General features: G+C 36.5%; 1 protein-coding gene across 1 annotated transcript in view; it reads left to right on the forward strand.

The window, feature by feature from the left end:
* ddb1 (damage-specific DNA binding protein 1) overlaps nt 1–21,777 on the forward strand; it is a 44,675-nt gene that overhangs the window by 8,052 nt on the left and 14,846 nt on the right. The window contains exons 7-19 of the mRNA XM_044142574.1: nt 1,633–1,791; nt 3,329–3,412; nt 3,942–4,058; nt 7,111–7,213; nt 7,895–7,970; nt 8,070–8,178; nt 12,104–12,282; nt 13,955–14,118; nt 15,925–16,032; nt 18,391–18,598; nt 18,857–18,952; nt 19,146–19,257; nt 21,480–21,603. Coding sequence (XP_043998509.1) covers nt 1,633–1,791; nt 3,329–3,412; nt 3,942–4,058; nt 7,111–7,213; nt 7,895–7,970; nt 8,070–8,178; nt 12,104–12,282; nt 13,955–14,118; nt 15,925–16,032; nt 18,391–18,598; nt 18,857–18,952; nt 19,146–19,257; nt 21,480–21,603 — 1,639 coding nt within the window. The remainder of the gene's footprint in view (nt 1–1,632; nt 1,792–3,328; nt 3,413–3,941; nt 4,059–7,110; nt 7,214–7,894; nt 7,971–8,069; nt 8,179–12,103; nt 12,283–13,954; nt 14,119–15,924; nt 16,033–18,390; nt 18,599–18,856; nt 18,953–19,145; nt 19,258–21,479; nt 21,604–21,777) is intronic.

A 21,777-nucleotide genomic window follows, 5' to 3' on the forward strand; every position in this document is an offset into this window, starting at 1 on the left:
TTGGGAGTATTTAAATAAATATTACCGTTCATTTCCTTTACAGTTGTACAGTTCTGGACTGGTTGATTTCTTTCTTGTACTCCAATTTGAATTTAGAACTATTTTTAAAACTAAAGTATAAAATCTGCTACAACTAGTATTTAAGAAAAAACTGTTTAACTACAAAGTACTTTGAGTACCAAAGGGAATTTGGATTATTACAAAATAAAGAAGTATTTCTAAAATAGAAATGGTTTCATTAAAAAAAGGAGACTGGTGTTACATTGTAGTATGTTGGGCAGGAATGACGTCATGGAGTAGTCCTTTGATTTAGCAGTGCTAAAGAAAGAGCATCTGAAGTGCTGTCTGAAAGGCTGGCAGAGACGCATCACAGAGTCTTTAGCATCTGTGTGCAGTCATGTCCTGCTGAAACACAAATAAACCACTCCCGATGTTTTGTCCCTGTCAGTTTCGACACTATTTCTAAACAATCCCAAAGGTCGAGGTAAAAACTACTTCAGATTCCTCCTCTGTGCTCTTTGTGGTCTGACTGTTGACAAAATAGATTTGGTATCTAAAGACCCATCCACACCAAAACTACCTGTAACCATAATAATAATAATGCTGATTACAATAATAATGTTGTGAGCTCATGTTGCTGTTCCTGATATGTATCAAAACTAATTCTATTGACCCAGAGCAAAAAACAAAACACGTGGGAGTTCACAATAATTTACAGAGTAAAGAGCGTTTGGGAAATTTTAACCATCCAGTTAATAAACCTAAGACACATTTGTAACTATAGTTATTGTCATCACCCATATATGAAAATGATTCCTGTTTCAGAGGGCATGACTCAAAATGCTCTTTTGTGCCAGAATTCTTTGTAATAAGATGATTAATCTTTCCATGTTGACGCCATCTAATGGTTGTCATGGAGACATGGTGACCTGAGGATGCTTTTCCTTGCTGCTGTTTGGTAACAGTGAGCATGGAGGATTGTTAACCCTTGCTATCTTTCTCAATGTGAAAGGATAAACACTAGTCCTCAGACCAGTATTACTTGTGACAGCTGTTAGCATGTTTTTATCTGTACTTATAACAGAATATACTGGTGGGTTCTCCCAAAGTTTGATCTTTTGAAACAAGGCTAAAAATTTCACCTGCTTAGAGTTAATTTTAATGTATAGTAGCTGGTAAATTGATCATTATATTTGATGTATATTATTTTGATGAGGGTATTTCACAAAATGTTGTTTGTTGCATGTATGATAGTTGGTTAATGTATTGTTGCTGAAATGTGCTTAACAAATAAACTTGATTTGAAATGAATGGCCCGCTCTACAAATGAACTCAAGTTAAAATCACATTTTTCAAAATTTGGCATTCTGAGATAATCCCGCTACATTGAATTAATGTAGTGGGATTAACTTGCTCTTGAATTAAGGCTTTTTTATTCATTTTTTACAGTACTGCCTATAAATGAGGCTTTGAAAATGAACTCTGAAGCAATCTTTTATGTTCTTATTTATATAAGATTTCTGCCCTTTACATGTCAGCTTGATGTAACTTCATTCATTTTTCTTAAAACTGCTATGAACCCTTCATTTTCTTTTTGAAATATTTATTTGAATTCTGCTCTTTTCCTTGCAGCAAAGTACCATTGTCTGCCACAACCGGGTGGACCCCAATGGGTCACGCTACCTGCTGGGAGACATGGAGGGTCGTCTGTTCATGCTGCTCCTGGAGAAGGAGGAGCTAATGGACGGCACTGTGGCTCTGAAGGACCTGCATGTGGAGCTGCTGGGAGAGGTGCTCATTTATCTTCTCCACCCTGCCTCCTTATCTCAGTTTGTCTTCACTCTGTTTATTCACCTGACTGTCCTCTAGCATTTCTTCCATTTGCTTCTCTAGCTCTTTCGGTCATCTATTATCTTGCTTGTTGATTTTTTTTTTTTTCCTCTTCTGGGTTTTATTCCAACTGTTTATCTACCCGGTTTTTGTTACGATTGACTCTTTAATGGTATTAGCTGTAAGAGCATCTAATGGGTTTGCCGCATTTCTATGGATGATGAGGGGAAAAAAAAAATAAGCCTGCTCCCTGTGTCTTTTGCCAAACTGTCAATTATCACTTAAGGGAGATTTTAGACAATGACTACTTTAACATTGTGCTCAAAACTCATCCTAAGTTCAAAATATACAGCTTTTAATGTGTAGCACTTTTCTTGCAACGACCTTCTTGTAAGTTTGGAGAGGCGAAAACCCTCATTTCTTGTTCTGAGTGATGCAGAAGCAATCAAGCAGACTGAGTGTTCAGCAAGAGATGGATTGCTTTTCCAAAAAAAGAAAAATGTAGAACTGTAAGCTAGATTGGGCAGACATGAGCAGCTTTTGATTGGAATGTCGAACAGAAAAGTCTTCAGATATTTTTGCATCAATAACATCATGCATTTTTTATGCTCAGTAAATGGGTTTGCCAAACAAACTGCAAAAACGGTTCTGTTTTTTTATTTTCCTCATGCCAGAAAATGAAAATCCTAATTGTTTTCCTAATTCTACATAAGGTAAACAGTTAACTTACTCTTAAGCTCATATTCTAATTACAGCAGACACATTTTTGTATACATTAACTGAACTCACCTTTCTGTTGGCTAGTTGGACAGCAGTTCTTTTCTATAAACATTGTTCAGTCTTTTTATATAAGCCCACTTATAAATTTAAAATTAAGATGTTTCAGGTGTATTCTTATTTATAACACATGAAGTTAACTGGTTTTCATCCATCTTTTTCATTGATCTTAGTGAGCTATCATATCCCTAATTCCAATGTTTCGTTCTGCCCGATTTTCTAATTGTACTACCAGAGAGAAATTTAAAGAGGAACGCTGAAACCAAATGAGACAGATTAGCAGTGCTGCTAACAACTGGATGTCTTTTAATGATGGTATCATTCACTAAAAGTTAGTGTGAAATATCATCTGTTGCTTGAAAATTGAGCTGTTAGGATGTCAGGACAGTCTTCAATCTATCATACAACAGTCTTCAGTCAGAGGCTTGTACAGATTCATTGCAAGACTGACAACTACTGGAAATTCTTCTCACCTAAAGCATCACCATCCAGAATGACTGAGGTCTGAAGATACTTGGATGTTGTTTCCCAATGGAAACTAAATGTTTCCTGGGAGAAATAAATAAAAGAAAGAAATAAAGTATTATTGAATTGAATGTGAAGTGATTTCTTTTTTATATTTTGCAGTTTTGACAACGAAATTGTGAAAAGCATAACTTATGAGTACTACAGTTGTGGCTTGACCTAACAGAATTTTATGTATGTCTCTCATTGCTGGCAGACCTCTATAGCTGAGTGTTTGACCTACCTGGACAATGGTGTGGTGTTTGTTGGATCCAGATTGGGAGACTCCCAACTTGTGAAGGTAAGCAGGAAGAAAGCAAAGTCTGGTTTTCATCCAGCCATTCATCCATCCAGTTTATTGAAACATTAGGGTTAAGTCCACTAATGAAGAAAATTTCCCACCAAAATCAGAAGCAATTTTTTGGTTCAGTTATTTTCTTATCTAAATTCCGCATTCATTGCATGCCACGAAAATATAAACAAATACATAAGACACTATAGATTTCAATAAATTTCAATTTGTCTGGTTTAAATGTCCGTTGAAGTTTAATGACACTAACCCACAATTCACAGCTTTAATTTAGCCTACACACAGGTTGGCCCAGACCAAATCCCCAACCCTTGGATCCCAGATCAGTCCTTGAAAACTTTAAATTATATATTTTGTGTATTTTTGGATTTTATGCCTTATTTAAACATTTACACCTTTAGTCTTTCATTTGAAGTTTACTATATTTTATTTTCAGACTTCCAGTGTTGCCAACTTAGTAAAAATTGACATAATTTTTCCTCTGTTGCTGCTTGTAAAGAGAACTGTTTGTTGCCTGCAGCTTAACGTGGACAGCAACGAGCAGGGCTCCTATGTCACTGTAATGGAGACATTCACCAATCTGGGGCCCATTGTGGATATGTGTGTGGTGGACCTGGAGAGACAGGGTCAGGGCCAGGTAAATGTCCAGATCTTCTTTATTTCAGTTCATTCTGTCTTTGTGTTTCTTTCATCTTAAAGTCAAGACTTTGTAACTTCCCTTGTTCTCATCTCCTTCAGGGTCTTGTGTCTTGATTTTGGTGCACTGCATTAATATTTATCTAGTGTTGTGGCATTCAAGGGGGGTCAGCTATTATTTGCTTGGATTGCGGTTATTTTCAATGTTAAAATGCTCATCGAGTACACAAACCTCAATTGCTCTTCATGTTCAATTTGCAAAAGGCAGATTGTTGTTTAGGTCTTTTCCTTTGGTATTTCTGATACTCTTTGTAACTTTAAAGACCTCTTATTAGTCATCTGCATGTATTCTAACCATTCCTCATTTCGGTTTACCTTGAGTAAATGTCAAACTGTGTTTTATGAAAATAAGCCAGGCTAAACTGGATTGAATTTTAATGTCACAAAAAATGCATATATATATATATATATATATATATATATATATATATATATATATATATATATATATATATATATATATGTCTGCACTTTTTTTACTACATCAAAATATATGCAACCACTGACTAAAGGATTGTGTGAGCCTTTGACGTGACCGTAATATATTTATCAAGATTTCATAGTTTTGCAAAAACAGATTTCTTATTTGATCATTTGTCTTACTTTGGGTAGACTCAGTGAAGCTGTGGAATATAGGGAAAAGGGAAACAGAGATGCTGTGCAGAAGGTTTTGTTGGCAGGGTTCGACTCCAGGCTTCAGGGCACTGGATCCGCTTCCAAAGGCAGCAGTCTCTGGGCAGAGACGAGCGCGCCATCAGCCACGTACCGCTTTCATCCATACACACTGTCTGTCTCATTTCATTCTGTTGAGGTCCAGAACTAAATCTAATCCCAATTGTTTTAATTTGCCATTTGCTGCAAATCCATTGAGCATTTTACCCAGATAATTGATGCACACTCATTCCAAGACTGTTAATGGGGAGAAAAAAACAGACGCAGAGGACTGAGGCACAATTTTCCAGACAAAATGCAGTTTGACCTCGCTTAGAAAAAAAAGCATAACAGCTCAATGTGTAGTCCCAGCAGAATATTATGGGCACAGATGTGCAGCTTAATATTTGGCTTTTGCTAAATAAAAAATGTAGAAGATTATCAGAGCCCTGGGCATCGCCTGAGAGTGAATTTGACGATGTCAGGGCATTTGAGAACATGTTTGGGGGGCTTGCCAGGTCCATCATGACTGTTTGCATCAAGATGAAACTGTTGGGTGACAGGTGGTACAGGGTGAGATTACGTGAGCCTGGTGTTAATCTTGTTAGTGTACCATGACTGGATGAATAAATAACATTCAGGCGCACTGCAGTCAGGCTGCACAGAAAAGCAGATTTATTAACCTCTGTGGTGTTGGATCATAATGCTGTCATGTTTCTTAATGACGGTCTCAGAAGCATTGCAGTGAACCGATTCAGCACAGAGCTGCTGAAATGCAGATAGGTGACGGCTCTTCTACCGGAACATGCATCTGGAGAGACATGTTGCATTTTAATTTGTTTCAGCGTAAAGTTTTGAAGATTTTGACAATTATATAGAATCTCCTCATAAAAGTAATTTATTTTAAAAAAATAAATTTAAAAACTTAAACTCATATTATGTAGATTCTCTGTGGGATTATAACAGTCATGGCTTACACAAAGAGCTGAGTATTGTTAAAAACCCCATAATTCAATTTTAATTCTTTCAATTACAATTCTGTTTCGATTCAAAATTGCTTTAAATACTTCAGTATTGATTTAGTAATAAGTAGCATGCAGATAATTCATTGGATTGCCAATTAATAATTTGAAATATTATTTAGTTCTTAAAGTTTTCCTGCACATCTTAACAGTATGGTGGTCCACATTACTTTAATGGTGTACACTTAAACCTTTCTGAGCAGCAAAATATCTGAAAATGAAACAATACTATAATAATACCTGTGCTCAATATGGAGTTCTGTATTAAAATTGAAGTAAAGTATGCAAATGTAAATAATTTTCCCCTTTGTTGTAGAAACTGACATAACCATAATCATTTTAAGTACACCTGAACTATATTACCTTTCTGACTCTTACCCCCCTCCAGTTAGAGTAGGTAATACACACCAAATAGTTGTTTGTCAACTGCCAATAAACCCAAGAAAAAGACAGTGATGATGAATTCATAACCAAGTGTTTTATATATGACACTAATCTAATCATGTAATCTAATCTTTCTCTGACACTTTTGTCAGCGTGGGCAAGTGCCAACTCCTACTACATAAAGCTTTTCATCAGAGGGGCGGTTGAAACTTCTTGGTAGACGTTAGATGTGACAAAATCACAGTCAACCAACACCAACAGATGGCATGGATCCCTAAATCATCAGAAGCTTCACATTGGACCTCAAACACAATCCAAAACATGGATTGTGTGTCTTTCTACTCTTCATCTAAACACTCAGGCCTTGATTTCCAAATTTAAAACAAAAAAAGGACTTTGAACATCTAACCAGCAGCCCAAGAAAAGCATTTTTGACATTGTGGGGTCATAACATGACCACGTTTGTCTTTTAAAAATGTCTTTTAGTGGTCTAATGTAAAATTAAAATTTTCTCAGAAACTAAATTGTGACATTTTTGTTAGCTGAAGTCATAGCATCAATAAACACTGAAAATCTATCACTACTTTATATAACGTAAGCTGCGCCTATTCACATGAAACGACATATTGTTTATTAAAAACAAAACAAATCATTATTTTAAAATACTAAGATCTTCTGAAAAAAGAATAATGACTTTCAGCTTCCGAAATATTTTTCACTTTAACTAACGCCGAAGTTAATTGCTTGTGATTTGATCCATTAGTTTGCCTTTCTTTCAAATGTCACCAAGCACTCACATTTTAAGTTAATTCTCAGCTATAAAAGCCTGCAATCTTCACTTTTGTCATAAAACGTAGATGGATTTTATTAGAATTTAAGAACGGAGAACTCAAGCTGCTGTTTTTCTGTGACTTTATCTCTCTCTATGGTTTTCAGCTGGTGACATGCTCTGGAGCGTTCAAGGAGGGTTCTCTGCGGATCATCCGCAATGGCATTGGAATTCACGAACATGCCAGCATCGACCTGCCGGGAATCAAAGGTTTGTGTCCCCTGTTTGTTGAATCCTCTGTCTCATACAGCAGCTCCCTCTTAAGTCGTGACTTTATCAAGCCCTTAACCCTCCACCAACTCGCCAGTAAAGGTACTTCAACCTGCACATCTGTTTGCCCCATCAGCCAAGGTGCCAGCTGTTTGCTCATCCAAGCTTGGCACCCGAGACCGAGCAGATGGCAAGCATGTCATAGGTCTTGGCATGTTGCTTTCAAACGCCAGGAAAGTTGCCAGTGTCGAGTTTTGGAGACATTTGTTTCCATTTAGTGAACCGAAGAACTCTCCGGCGTCCGCTGTGGGGAAACTGTCAAGTGAGAAATGACGTTGGGTTTTAACCACCTTTTTAATTCCGCAAAATTAGGTTCCTCTAAGGATTTGTTTGATGCCTAAACAAGACACACAGGGCACTAAAAGGTTTGCCTGCACTTGTTAGGCTTCAGCTGTTTATTGACACCGGCTGCCCCGAAAGTCCCAGCTGCTGGCCTGCCCCCTTATTTTGCCAGGAGGGACAATTATTTACTTGCCTATCGATTTGCTCTCTGAGAAGAATCTGCAGCCGATTCATCTTCAAAAATGTTTGCAGTCAACAGATAGAATAGTTAAATATTGAGTTCGATCACTGCAGAATGGTACTGTAATTACATTTTATCCTTGAATCCTTCCCCTCCAGGTTTGTGGCCGCTTCGCTCTGAGGCAGGCCGGGAGACAGATGATATGTTGGTACTGTCTTTCGTGGGTCAGACGAGGTGAGGGCGTACTGTGCAACCTGCTGGATATTTGTGGCATAAAGTCTGATTGCAGAAATCTAGTATATTGTAACTTTTTTTTTCCTCTTCCCCTCCCAGAGTGTTGATGCTGAGCGGAGAAGAAGTTGAGGAAACTGAACTGCCAGGTTTTGTGGACAACCAGCAGACATTTTACTGTGGAAATGTTGCACACAAACAGCTGATTCAGGTTTGTAACCCATCCTGAATATCAATGTTCTATATTGTTTGCATTCAAATACATAAATAGAATCAGTCAAACTTAGTGGGGATAGTTAAACAAATAAAGCAGGGCCTTCTGATTTCAGTGTTTTTGTGGAGGCCGAGGTAGTAAGACTCATTGAGGTTTCTGTCTTTCTCCATGCAGTAAAAGTAGGTGAAGTTGTGCCAAAGATCTTTATGTCCTCAGATATAAATTACAACAACAATTAAAATTGCTGATCCCATCAATATTAAGCCTTACTGAAAGCGTCTCCGTGATTACGAGGCTTTAATTATTAAAGATATATGGATCATTACTGCATTTTATTCAAAATCTGATCCCAAAACCATTTTCCACTCAGTTTCTCCAGGCAGTATGTGATCCACAAAGTGATATGTCATCAAGGATGACTCTGATTCTCTTTGTCTATCAAAGTCTATGTTTGACTATCTAAAAATATTTAAATCTGAAAAACAGAAGAGGTTTGTTGATCTTATTTGCAGTCTTTACTCATTCCAACTTAAAATCGACTTAATCGTCCCAAAAATCCAGAATTAATTTCTAAATTTAATTGTGACCTTTGATTATTTTCTGAACACTATGCTGAATCAGATTTTTAAGTGATTTGTTTAGATAGTCCAAAGTATAAGGGCAGCAAAAAGATTTCATTAATTTTATACTTGCCTGTAGTGTATTGTGCCTCATTTAATTCAACTTTAAACCTGTATTTTTTTAATGAAGATCATTCCTGCAGGCCATTCTAACAAATAAATATTTAGGGTCTTGTGACAGCTCTGCTCATGCTTTAATACTAGAATATGTTAAGATTTCTACTACCTCGCAATGAAAGTAGTTATTTATATTATTCAGGTTTTAAAAGTGGTTTTACACCTCTGTCCTTAGGGCTAATATAAACTAATTTGATAGAAGTATATTTTCATTTAAATTCATCTTTTAAAGTTTCAGAATGAGAAATATTTTGTTTTTCCTTTAGCTGTCACATTGACAATAACAGAAAACTTGTGTAGTAGTTCGTTTACAGCAGTATAATGAATCAACCACAACAGGATGCACAAATTTGTCTTTTTAAATATATAGGTACATAAAAATCTGTGTGCACAGTACTTTTGTATGAACTATAAATAAAATTATTTCATGTAACATGAAAGCATTGTTTATAATGCATGATGTGCATAATGCCTGACTCTGCAGGCCTTTGCAGCTTTTTAGCATCGGTGCAACTCATTATTTTGGTCCATCATCCTGCACCAGCCTTGCAGTTTTAATTAACCTCACTGTAAAAACGGTGTGCAGCTTATTCTGGTAAACAGGTTCAAGCAGGCTAAATGTGCCTTCTTCCTCAGCATGTTCTATAAGACCCGGAATGTAAAGGCGCAGCTTTTAAACAATGCTGAGTATCAAGAAAGGCCTACGTACTCCCCTCAAAGGGGACAAATCAGAGCTCAGACAAGTTAATGTGGAACTAACAGCGGAACTGGTCATAAATGCAACAACTATGAGATATGTGTCACACTTGTGAGACAACACATATTTCTACCATGGAGATGTTTTGCTGCATATTTATTTTGTTGCAGATGAAAATAGAACTACATTTGATTTAAAACTAAATAAAAAGCATCACATTTTTGTTTGTCAAAGGGTCTCTAGTCGTTTGCGTTTGGCATCGTATTATCATTGCTAACTGGGGTTGCATTATTTTCTCTTAGGAAATTTGTAGGCTGCAAGTTTGATATAAACCAATTGTATTATCACTATTGCATCATTCTTGCAAAACTATTCATACCCTTTTAACTTTTCCGTGTTTTGTATCGTTTTAGCTTTCATTAAGCTCTGATAAGTCATTTCTAAATACCTCATAATTGTGAAGTTAAGACAATTATAAGTGGTATGAAGCTGTACTCACAAATTAAAATAGAACAAATATAAATTTATATTCAGCCTCTTTATGTTGAGGCTGAATATAAATGTTCAGCCTCAGCAAATAGGGAGCAACTGTTTCCCTTCACAAGTTGTCTAATTAGTGTTGGTATGAAAACAGCTGGTCTGTAAAGGTTTATTAGAAAACGTAAGAGAACAAACAGCATCATAAAAGCATATTCATGTACATTAAGCAATAAGTTGTTGAAAATTATTCCTGGCTTGACTGCTGTTTCTGCAGCAGGACAGCAACCACAAAACCAGAGTCACAAAGGAAAGGTGCAAATCGAGTGATTTAGATTCACCCCTGGTTTTATACACTTGAGTGAAATCAATGGTTCATTATGAAGCCTTTGCAGAACTTGATAAAATACAGAGGAAGTATATCAACCATGGATTCTACTGTGTTTGGCAGCGGGGACATATCTAAAACACAAAGGACACTGTCTCTTGAGAACTGAAGTTGGCCATCCCTGGTGTAAATAAGAAAATAGTTGCAAGTTAGAATGGCCTAGTCAATGTCCAGAACTAAATACAAAACTATCGGGTTTGTAAATTGCTTTTCATAAAAGCTGTCCATCCAGTCTATCTCAGGTTATTTTTCAAAGAATGGGGAGAAAATTGAGTCTACCAAGTATTGACTCTAGGGGAACTGAATACAATTCCACCTTTCATCATGGTTCCACTTTAATTATATGCTACTTACATATCACATTAAAATGCAAATTTTTATACGCAACATGAAAAATTCCCAATAAAATAAATCAAAGGTTGTTATTTCTTTGGCAAGGCACTTAATTACACTGTTGGAGTTTGCCCAACATGTTCTTTTCAATGTTCTCCCAGGCAAATCTTGCCCAAAATTGTTTTGTTACCTTATATCAGCAAAATCAGCCATATTTAATGCCTTCCACCAATTAAAAAAGTTATGGTAAAAAAAAAATAAATAAAAAAGTGAAGTAGTGTACAATGTAGAAATAGCTTGTGTAGCATTTTATTTTCAGTGTGTGGGCATGGAGATGAAAGTTTGTAGCTTAAAGCAAGATTGTGTTAAAACACCCTCATAAGGGCACCAATTTTTCTTAAAATAAATCTCCAAATTTATTTAGCGACTATACTGATACACACCATCAGGATATAAAGAACACATGAATAAAAAAAAAATAAGATAGCTTAAACAGTCATAGAAATTAAAACAAGCTCTTTCATTTTTGCATGGAAAGTAAAACAAACCTGAACCATTTTGTTCTCCATCTTCTGCAGCTGATTTCAAGGACTCTATTAAGCATCTTGTATCAAATATATGCTGCTTTCACATCTCATTACACAACCGTATTACGGGCCTTTCAAACAGTGCAACACCTCCATTTTTAGTTCCACTCCTCTCTGTACCTGCTGCAATCTAATAATGAGGTCTCTATACCTCCTTTTCTTTTGTTTTTGTCTCTTCATTGCTGCATGGCTCTTTTTAAATCATTACAGTTAAGAATAATAAATGTGTGTTTTCCTTTAGCCTCAGGCGCTGTATTCTCAAGCTTTTACAGATTCAGTTGGAGGAAAATAAACAACTGATAAACATGTTTGTAAAAAAACAAAACAAAGATGAGTGTTTCCTTATTGTATATTTTATATAAAAATACACAATATTAGCAGTCTAATAAAAGCCATTTTTGATGAACTGTCAGATTTAAGTACCTAATTTTCCAATAAAGAACAATACATTCTGAGAGTTCCTATTAAATCAGGCAGCAGTGTGTTTGTGCTCCACTTTCATCTTGTTTTCAACATTCAGTGTGTCTCTGCTATATAGGTAATTCTGTTAAAACATTGTTTCAGTATCTCCTTCAACAATCAATAGCTTGTTTATTTTGCTCTGTCCAACTCTATTAAAAATTCTTTCTCCGTTTTAAAGATTTCATTCTTAAGCTCCACAAGAAAAGCTTTGCTCTTTTTTAAAGTTTCTGTGTCCCTCCAGATCACATCAGGCTCTGTGCGCTTGGTGGTCCAGGACAGCAAGGCCTTGGTTAGTGAATGGAAGGAACCGCAGGGCAAGAACATCAGCGTAGCCGCCTGCAATCACACACAAGTGGTGCTTGCTGTGGGACGAGCCCTGTACTACCTGCAGATCCTCGCAGGAGAGCTCAAACAGATCAGGTAGGAATACCCGAGGAATCACTCACGACATACAGCTGAAGGGCTCAGGTCAAAACAGTTTTAATTTCAAAGATAGCTTGAGCAAATTCAAAAAGTTTGTCTTAAATATAGATTTTTACTTGTTAAGATGTTTTCTTATTAAATATAATGATGAACAAGTGAACAGTTTGATCTGCTAATCTTTACACTTTCTAAAACTTGATGAGGGATGATTAAGATTTTTAGTCAAAAATATGTGGCTTTAATCCAATTTGCAAAGAAAAAACATTTTATTTTTTATTTTTACTGATTTCCTTCTTTGGCATTTAGTTCAAGTCAATGTTTGTCTCTAATTTGGTAATTCCGAACTATTAGCTCTATCAAATAACTTGCTGCAGATTTTATGTAATTTCAGATTTGTTATTAGATAAAAACGCAGAATCTTTTAATGTCTAAATTTGTAACCAATACCTCAAATAAAAGCATGAATCTTGTATCAGCTATGATAAGGCTGATACAATCATAATCATAATGCGTGATAGTGGAAGTGATGCTTGTACATCCATTAGTACACAGTGCATAATGAGAACACACTGTGCTCTGTGGTATACCTTGTGTAGAAATAGCTTCCCGCTGTAATAAAGAAATGAATTTGTGTTTATTTATTAAATGCACCAAAGTAACTCTTTAATGTTAAATGTTTTTAAACTCGTTGTTAATGGGTCATTATCCATGAATTTCCTGCCTTCAGTTTGAAGACTGAGGTTTTATGTTAGCCTGAAGGCCTGGTAAGAGGTCCTGAGGCACGCCATTTTGTTGTTTTTATCTGAGTGCAGCTTCAAGGTGTTTCAGACCATCACAGTGCATAAATGTTTATCTTTGCTTTCCTTTCCGATAAACAGAATATGCAAAATATATTTTCTTTTTTTCTGTTTGTCTTTTTTCTCTCTTTGAGAAAGAAACAGCTTGTAAAAGGGCCAACAGGGCCGCTTGAAGCACAATGTTTGGTTTCGTGTTTGAGTGCTTGTAAATGATAAAAGCGACTCATCAGGGCTATGAAGAAGTGTTTGGATTGCATCAATAACGTGCTGGTTTGCTCTGGGGCACAAACTAGTTTGAATGTTACACATGCGTAGCTTGCTTAATCGCATGTTGAAGACTCTCCTGTCAGAAGCAGTTGAGGCGCATGGACTCAGCAAATTGAAAATATTCATTATCTTTACATTGCTTATAGGAATCATTTGGACAATTTACAGTGAGATAGGGCAGAGTGTAACTTTACAAATGTTTTATTGGTTTGTACCAGTATGTCCAGTGTTTTTGTCTATTTGTAAAACTACATCTAGTTTAGTACATCTAGTTTGAGATATTAATACCGATGGTATTATTTTGGAGAAAAAAATAAAATAAAAAATTTAAATTGTTGGAAATGTTATTAAAACAGACAATTACATTGTCCTAAATTTTTAATCTGACCTTAATGCATGACTGAACGTCTGATTGTTTGAATATTTAACAAATTGCAGCTGACATGAGATGAAAAATGTATCAAAAGTCTTGCTCAGTGTTATTGACACCGTTATCCCCAACTATTTCTATGCATCTCTGTCTGCTGTTATGCACACACACTCCTCCATGGTACCTGCGCGGAAGCTAACTTATGATTTTCTCATCTCCTCTTTCTACTCCTCAGCACTATAGAGATGGAGCATGAGGTGGCCTGCCTGGACATCACACCTCTGGGAGAGGGTGGCAACGAGTCCACGCTCTGCGCTGTGGGACTGTGGACCGACATCTCTGCACGTGTGCTCAAACTGCCCTGTTTCACAGCTCTGCACAAGGAAATGCTGGGCGGAGGTGAGAGGGGAAAATAGAGCTGAGCGTACTGGAAAAAGGGAAATCAGTCTGACATGGGAGCCAGTAGAGATGTTGTCAAATGAAGCTGGGTGTATTATGTTGCATAGTTTAGTGCTTAGTTCTGCAAAATCAGATATGCAAGAGTAAAAGACATGGAAACTAACACCTAACGGTTTGTAAAACAAACCAATATCATATTTCTGTGATTATTATATGATGTTTATACATACACTGTGAAACACAAATGTTTACATGTATTATGTAAGAAGACTAACCTTTATTTTCTTTATCTTTGTCTGACATTAACGGTGCGTCCACACCAGGCCTATTTAGTGTGCTTTAATGAAACTGAAACTAGAAAGTTTGATTCATTTGGGGAGGTGTGAATGTGCAGGTGAAGTCTAACGCATACCAAAAAAGCTAATGTGAGAGAAATAGCTTTTGGTATCTTGCAAAGAGAAATCAACTTCAACTTCTAAAGTCTGATTCTATTTCTGTTTACATTTTATGAAGAAGGAGCTGCCAGATCACAGCTGCAGAGTCGCTTAAGAATAACAAACTCTTAATCTTTTGGAGTGGCCATCTTGGAGTCCTGATCTCAATCCCGTGAAACACGTCTTATATGTGATCTCATGAATAATTTTGGGATTTCAGTCATCATTAAAAGCCAAATGATGACTTGGGTTTGGTTTTGATGAACCTTCTTGTAATATTTAACTATTTTAGCAGTTACTTTGTAATATGTATATTTCAAAAATCTTGAATATTTTAGACTTTTCCCAGTAAACCTTATTTGCTGTGTGAGGTTGAATGATTTTGGCTGCAGCTCTATAGGAGCGAGCTGTTCTGTCAGCTTCAGGGAGGAGACTTTCTGTCTGCTCGTGAGGATTTATTTGCGTTTTAGGATGTGGGCAGCATCTTGTGAGGCAGACTTCATACCCTTCATTTTAAAGATAAATGTTAAAGTAAACCTTAGGATAGACACTGCAGCCTGCTTGTGCAGCTATTTGTGATTCAAACCATTCTAATTTTACTTAAGAAGGATTTTATTTTTATCACTTCAGCTTTAGAGGTAATTAAGAAAGAAGAAAACAAAATGCTTGTGTTTTTAGCTTATCACTCAATTTGTTTCAAAATTCAGGAGCTGGACAGAATGGGTTTTAAAACATGCTGGAGGGATGTTGTATGGATTCTACCTTTCTGTTGCAATGCTCTCCTGCTTTCCCTCGATGCTGCTGCAATTTCTCCATCTGTATTTGACTGGCAGTTGTTTAATCTTTAAGCCTTTTAAACTTGCCTGCATTTCTTTCTCTCTTTTTAAGAAGGGTTTTCTGTAGCCTGTCTGCAGGACCTGGACTGGAAAACTTGGAAGTAGAAAGTTTATGTAACACTTTGAAAGTTGACCTTTTTATTATGTCACTGTAAGCCGAGAATTTTCTCAAACACTCTGTCCATCTTTACTCGTTGATGGTTTTGTTACTGTTGAATGTTTTTTCTCTTTTCTTGTTTGGTGATGTTGTTTGCTGGTCTGCTACACATAATTTCTTTAGAATGATCAAATTTCTTAATTTCAAAGTTAAAAATGTAGCTGCTACTTTTTAGAGAAAGTTCCACAGATGTAAAACGGCTTTGAGTCAGAGAAAACAGTACAAAGTGAAAGAAGAAAGTTTATCCTGCAGTATGTAATTATGAAGAAACCCTATAAAATTCCCCTCACAAAGACTGCTTGGCAGTCATTTAGCGCCGTGATGCTGTAACTATTCCCTGCAGAAGAAAACTAAATGAGCGGTTTGTTTATGTCCTCAGAGATCATCCCTCGCTCCATCCTAATGACCACCTTTGAAGGCAGCTACTACCTGCTGTGTGCCCTGGGAGATGGAGCACTCTTCTACTTTGGTCTTGACCTACAGACTGGTAGGTTCACCAACACAAACGCTCTGCCCATTACATCTGAGAATGTTGCATTTTTAGATTGATCTGTTTATAGGAATATTATTTCAATCAGAGCTGTAGGACTACCAGTGAAGCTTTTATCACAAAATAACTCTAAAGGCTTTAGAAATCCAAGAACTTCAGTATCTTTAAGCTGGTTACCAACAGACGCCATCCTAATGCACTGTATGAGTTGAACATGTGAACTTTATATCTGATTATAAATAATTAATTATAGCTCTTAGCCAGGAGTGCTTCCAATGGAAAATAAATATTACTAGGATTGAAAGGATTAATCAGATTATTCCATTATTTAGATAATTGTCAACTAATTTAGTAATCAGTCATTAACTAAAGTAGACAGACTCAAAAAGGCAATAATAATAATTTGCATTGTTTTATGTGTTTACAGTAAAGTATAAAAAGGCTTAAATGGTTAAATAAAAGGTCTGCTGAATGTGCCAGTTGTCTAATCCAATTCATCATCAGAATAATTATTAATAAACCATTATTAATAAAATAATGGTTTGTTGCAGCTCTAAATACTACACTGTCAATGGCAGCATTAACTCAGTGGCCCGATGCACTAAAGGTTTAATACAAAAGCTTTAAACCAGGAATACTTTCAATATATAAATAAAATGTGGAGAATAAAGTACATGTCATTGATAAATTATAAATAATTCATAAATGTTGTGCAAAAGGAGAAGATATTGAAATAGGAAAACCTAAACTCATTTTCACATTTTTAACTTTCTTTTTTACCAGTTTCCACTCTGCATCATCTTTGTAGATTTTGCAGGAAATGTGTTAGAAGAACATTTTATATTTTACACACCGAGTAGCAGAGGAGCAGCATTATTAAGAATTTATTGCATTCAAGGCCAGTTTTAGCCCATTTTTGTATTCACGCTTAAATCCTTGAGCCGGTTCTGTAGACAATCCCTAAAGGCATCATATTTGTTGCTTAGAAGCTGGCGGACATGACTCTCTCAGTGTGAAGGTTTTAGAAAGCATGCTTCTTAAATTCTTCATGAAAGTCATAGTTTAAAACGTTTAGTTTTTGTTTTCATGAGGACGAAGCCCATCTCATCTAATTAAAACTGTAACGAGTAATTTGCTAAGGTACAAGAGCAGTTTTCAGTCTTCCTTTAATTTGGACACAGGTATAAACATTTTTTATTGGTCCACCCTATTTTATTTTTTGTTTGTTTTTTATTTCAGCTAACTGTAAGCTGTCTGTAGGTAAATATATTGTTCAGTAAGACGCATTGCACTCTTTTATTGTGGCTCAAGGAAGCCAAAAGATGCCAATAAAACAGTTTCATTTTGTCAAAATTTGCACTTGAATGCATATAATTGGACAATTGTCAACAAAAAGACATTTCACCACAGATTTCACCAGCTATAAATTAACTTTGAGTTGTTTTAATACACCCATTGGCTGCTTTTTTTTCCTTCTAATTTTGAGAACTGTTATGAACTTCTCATGGTAAACCAGATTAATTCTGTGTTCTTGTTTCATTATTTGCACATTAAATGGTACATAAGTTGCATCCAACTTTATTTACCCCTCAGGACATTAACAAGTGATGAGATTTCAAAGTGCAGTCAAGTGTTAAAATGTAGTCCATTAGAGCTGCATCTTATTGTCATTACAGATTATAACATAATTTCCTCAGTGCACAAGATGACGTTGTATTGTCATATCATCTGTATGAAATACTATTCTGCCTCATGACTAAAGAGAAGTGCTGCAACTTTGGAAGTGGTGTTGACAATCAATCAAATACCAGAGTTGCAGATGAGTTTTCTTTCAGCCAAGTAAACAATAAATAGACGGTTTTCCTCCAATTGTTTGCAGACAGTAAGAAACGCCTGTTCAGACCCCAACTCAGGACTGGGGTAATGCTGCAGGAACGTACACAGGGATTTGAAAATAATCCGATCACATCTCCTGTAAACTTCTTGCTCTAAATTGAATAAAACCAAGGCAGAAACTGCAGTATGAGTGTGCATATAAATGTACTCATTAACTTTGGTTTGCTCAGATCACAGGATCACAGACATAGTATGTTAGTTAGAGGGGAGAGAAGACCAGAACATCAAAAGACAGAGCCAGGGCCTATGCTGAGTATGCCATATATGCCTTTACTGCACTCGAATTATAAACGAGATAAAACCAGTAAAGGCAGGTGGCTCTAAACAAAGCTCAGGGCTTGCTGAGCACACAAGGACAAACATTACTGCAAATTGTTCCTCTGACCTTAACAACAACTAGAACAGCCACCTTTCCACCTAGAGTTAAATATACACCTTGACTTCATTCTGTTTTCCCAGGAGCCCTCAGCGAGCGTAAGAAGGTCACTCTTGGCACACAGCCCACCGTGCTGCGGACCTTCAGATCGCTGTCCACCTCAAACGTCTTCGCTTGCTCCGACCGGCCCACTGTTATCTACTCATCCAACCACAAGTTGGTGTTTTCCAACGTAAATCTGAAGGAAGTCAATTACATGTGCCCACTCAACTCTGAGGGCTACCCAGACAGGTCAGCAGGGAAACTTTTTTGCTACCACAGTGTTTTCTCTCCTTCCTGTTTGTTTTTAGAGTGATCTATACGAGCACTTTGTTTTAGCATATGCAGCTTTCTGCATACGTTTTCTGCATACTGCATTGACCTATACAAGTCATCTATTTGGATTTGTAGGACAGGCAACTGTTATCCTCCTTTTTTGTTGGCTTTCTTTCTTTTCTCCCCTGTAAATTACTATTTTTGTTGGTGTTTCTCTTTTTGTGATTTCTTTAGTCTGGCTTTGGCTAACAACAGCACACTGACCATCGGCACCATTGATGAAATTCAAAAACTCCATATTCGCACAGTTCCCCTCTACGAGTCTCCAAGGTCAGTCTTCTATTCAAACAATAAGTTGGGGAAAAAAAACCTCAATGCTTCACAGCTTTTATCACAAAATATGTTCTCATTTGTAGTAACTGTATTTTTTTCAACCTTGTTAATGGCAAAAACTGCTCAATTTATTGTCTATACTACTTTAGCTTATATTTATGGCAATTCCTTGTCTCCATCTCACTATCAGGCGGATCTGTTACCAGGAGGTTTCGCAATGTTTCGGGGTTCTGTCCAGCCGGGTGGAGATCCAGGATGTTAGCGGCACCACGTCTGTTGTACGGCCTAGTGCAAGCACTCAGGTACTGCATCATGGGACTGATTTTGCTGTCTTGTATTAGCAATCCGGCCAACTAAGAACTTGAATGCATTTACTTCTCATAATAAATTTTTTTTGTTTTTTTTTTAGATATGAGTTAATGTAAAAGAAACACATTTTATAACAAATGTCAATTTAAGAGTCCTTACAAGAGAAACCAGTTAATTTCATACTGAATTAAACAGAATCCAGTTTGGTACAAATCAGATCCATCCTATTAATTTTAATCTTATAATTTAGTCAGATTCCACATAGTTAATTTAAATATGTTACAATACAGTCAAATTACTTTGATCATAGACTTCAATATGGTAAAAAGGTTATCAAATTCTTCTTTCTAAGCAAGCATATGGTGACAATAAAGAGATACCGCTTACTTTAAATAAGACAAAAATAAAATCTTCCACCAGGTTCAGTCTGCTGTCATGACCAGGTGGCATTGAGACTGTACTTTTGTACAAAACAGTACTTTTGATGACATACAAGACAAGAAGTTAATAGCAGCAAAAAATGCTTTTTAAACGACTACTTTCAGGAAAATTACACAACAACAGTGGCCCAGGAGTACTTTCTATTACCTCTTTGCCACTTCTCTTTCTAAAAGGAGATTCGACCTCAAAAGGCCTCCTGCTATACAGGTTAAATAGATAAAACAAAATGGTATTAATAAATATAGAGAAATGTTATGTTCAGGAATAGCTAAATAGAGCAGCGTTGGAAAAATAGAACTTTATACATATAAAAAAGAAGAATACGTTAAGGTAATATCGGCTTTGCTATTGATGAGCGTAGATGAGGATTTCTGTGTCAGGAATAATTTGCTGCAATAATTTTGTCAACGATTACACCCAGAATAAAGACACAACTTTCTACTTTAGGGAATTAAAGATTACTCAAAGATCGTAACCTCAAAAAAGCTCAGCTGAGATGAGAATTGTTGGCCCAGGTGTACTCTTTGGTTGGAAAGAAAAATAAGTAAAGTTTTAGTGGCTCAGTTCAGATGGAAACAAGAGCAAACACAGCTGGAGCTGCTGAAACCTTCCATGGTGTGAAAAAGCAGAGTACACAAAGATAATGGGAGCAATAATCCTACCAATTGTTCAGCCTGGAAAAGAGACAACTTTCCCAGTCTGAAGCCCATGTTGTTAGTTCTGAATTACAGCACTATCAGAATATTATTTGGAAAACACTCCATAATGAAGGTCATGTTCATAATTATCAAATAGCAACCTCAGTGCCCACCAAAGAACCCTTAAAAATGACATTTAGCATCATTAAGGAGAGTCAGCCAAATTGTGTGGGGTTTTTTTGTTTTGTTTTTGTTTTTGTGACTATTTTGTCTTGGAGACAGCATGCTATCCAGGCAAATTAAAATAGGCCGAAGTTCACAATTTTGTTGTGAGAATGATTTATGAAAATAAATTTACTATTTTGTGTATGCTAAATACTTTTCTTGATTCATCCTGAAAATACCCTTAATTATAAAGTATCATATTTTAGCTCAGCGGTTTATTCCCATTAATTAAGCATAATTTCCTATTTTTACTTGGAGCAGACTTAATTTTTTATAATTAAGTTGAAAAATATGTGCATATGGTTTAGTAAATAAATATTCCATCTAAATGACATGCCAAATATTTTGGGAGATGGAAAAAAAACAAGCAGTCTGTCTAAATTTTCCTTATGTGAGAAACAGAATTGCTGTTTTTGTGCCAGATGCACCTCAAACCATTCTTTAGTAAGAACGTAGCGCAATACAGACAGAACCATCTATGAAAACATTTTTCCCTAATTAAGTCAACTTTAAATATTTTTATTTAAAAAATTACTTGCCAGCATTTCAAAACAATCAGATTAGCTGGAGAGTTAATTAGAAAGTCCTCTCAGCCATGTGCATGTGCTACCTGTCCGGCTCGTATCTATAGATTCTCCAAAGGGGACAGGTGTGTACTTTCATTTGTTTGTGTTTACCGCCGCTGAGCCTCTCACATCTGATGACCAGAATGATGTTTACCTGATTTCCGATGCCGCACATCTGCTGCTGCAGATGGTGCCGACTCTGCCGTTGGTGCTTCCCACGCAGACACATTGTGTATTGTGCAGTTTCTGTTTTAGTCTTTTTTTTTTTCTTTTTTTTTTTTGTCATGTATCACATTTGTCTTTGCCCTCACTTCTCTCTCTGCATCCCGTCTCGTACCTCTACAGGCGCTCTCCAGCAGCGTGAGCTCCAGCAAGCTCTTCCCCAGCAGCACTTCTCCACATGAGACCTCCTTTGGTGAGGAGGTGGAGGTTCACAGTCTGCTCGTTGTGGATCAACACACCTTTGAAGGTGAGACAGCCGAGGGTGCATTTCCATTTGAACTCGACTGCTGCATCCGTGCGAATCGTCTAGTGGCTAAATGCTCTCAGCTTGGAGGAATAGTTGATCTAAACAAAATTTTCCTGATCTCATAATGACTGTGCAATTTTAATCAACGAAAATTTCCTTATTAAATTTCTTACA

The sequence above is a fragment of the Gambusia affinis genome, linkage group LG02 (assembly GCF_019740435.1).
Source record: "Gambusia affinis linkage group LG02, SWU_Gaff_1.0, whole genome shotgun sequence".
NCBI lineage: Eukaryota > Metazoa > Chordata > Actinopteri > Cyprinodontiformes > Poeciliidae > Gambusia > Gambusia affinis.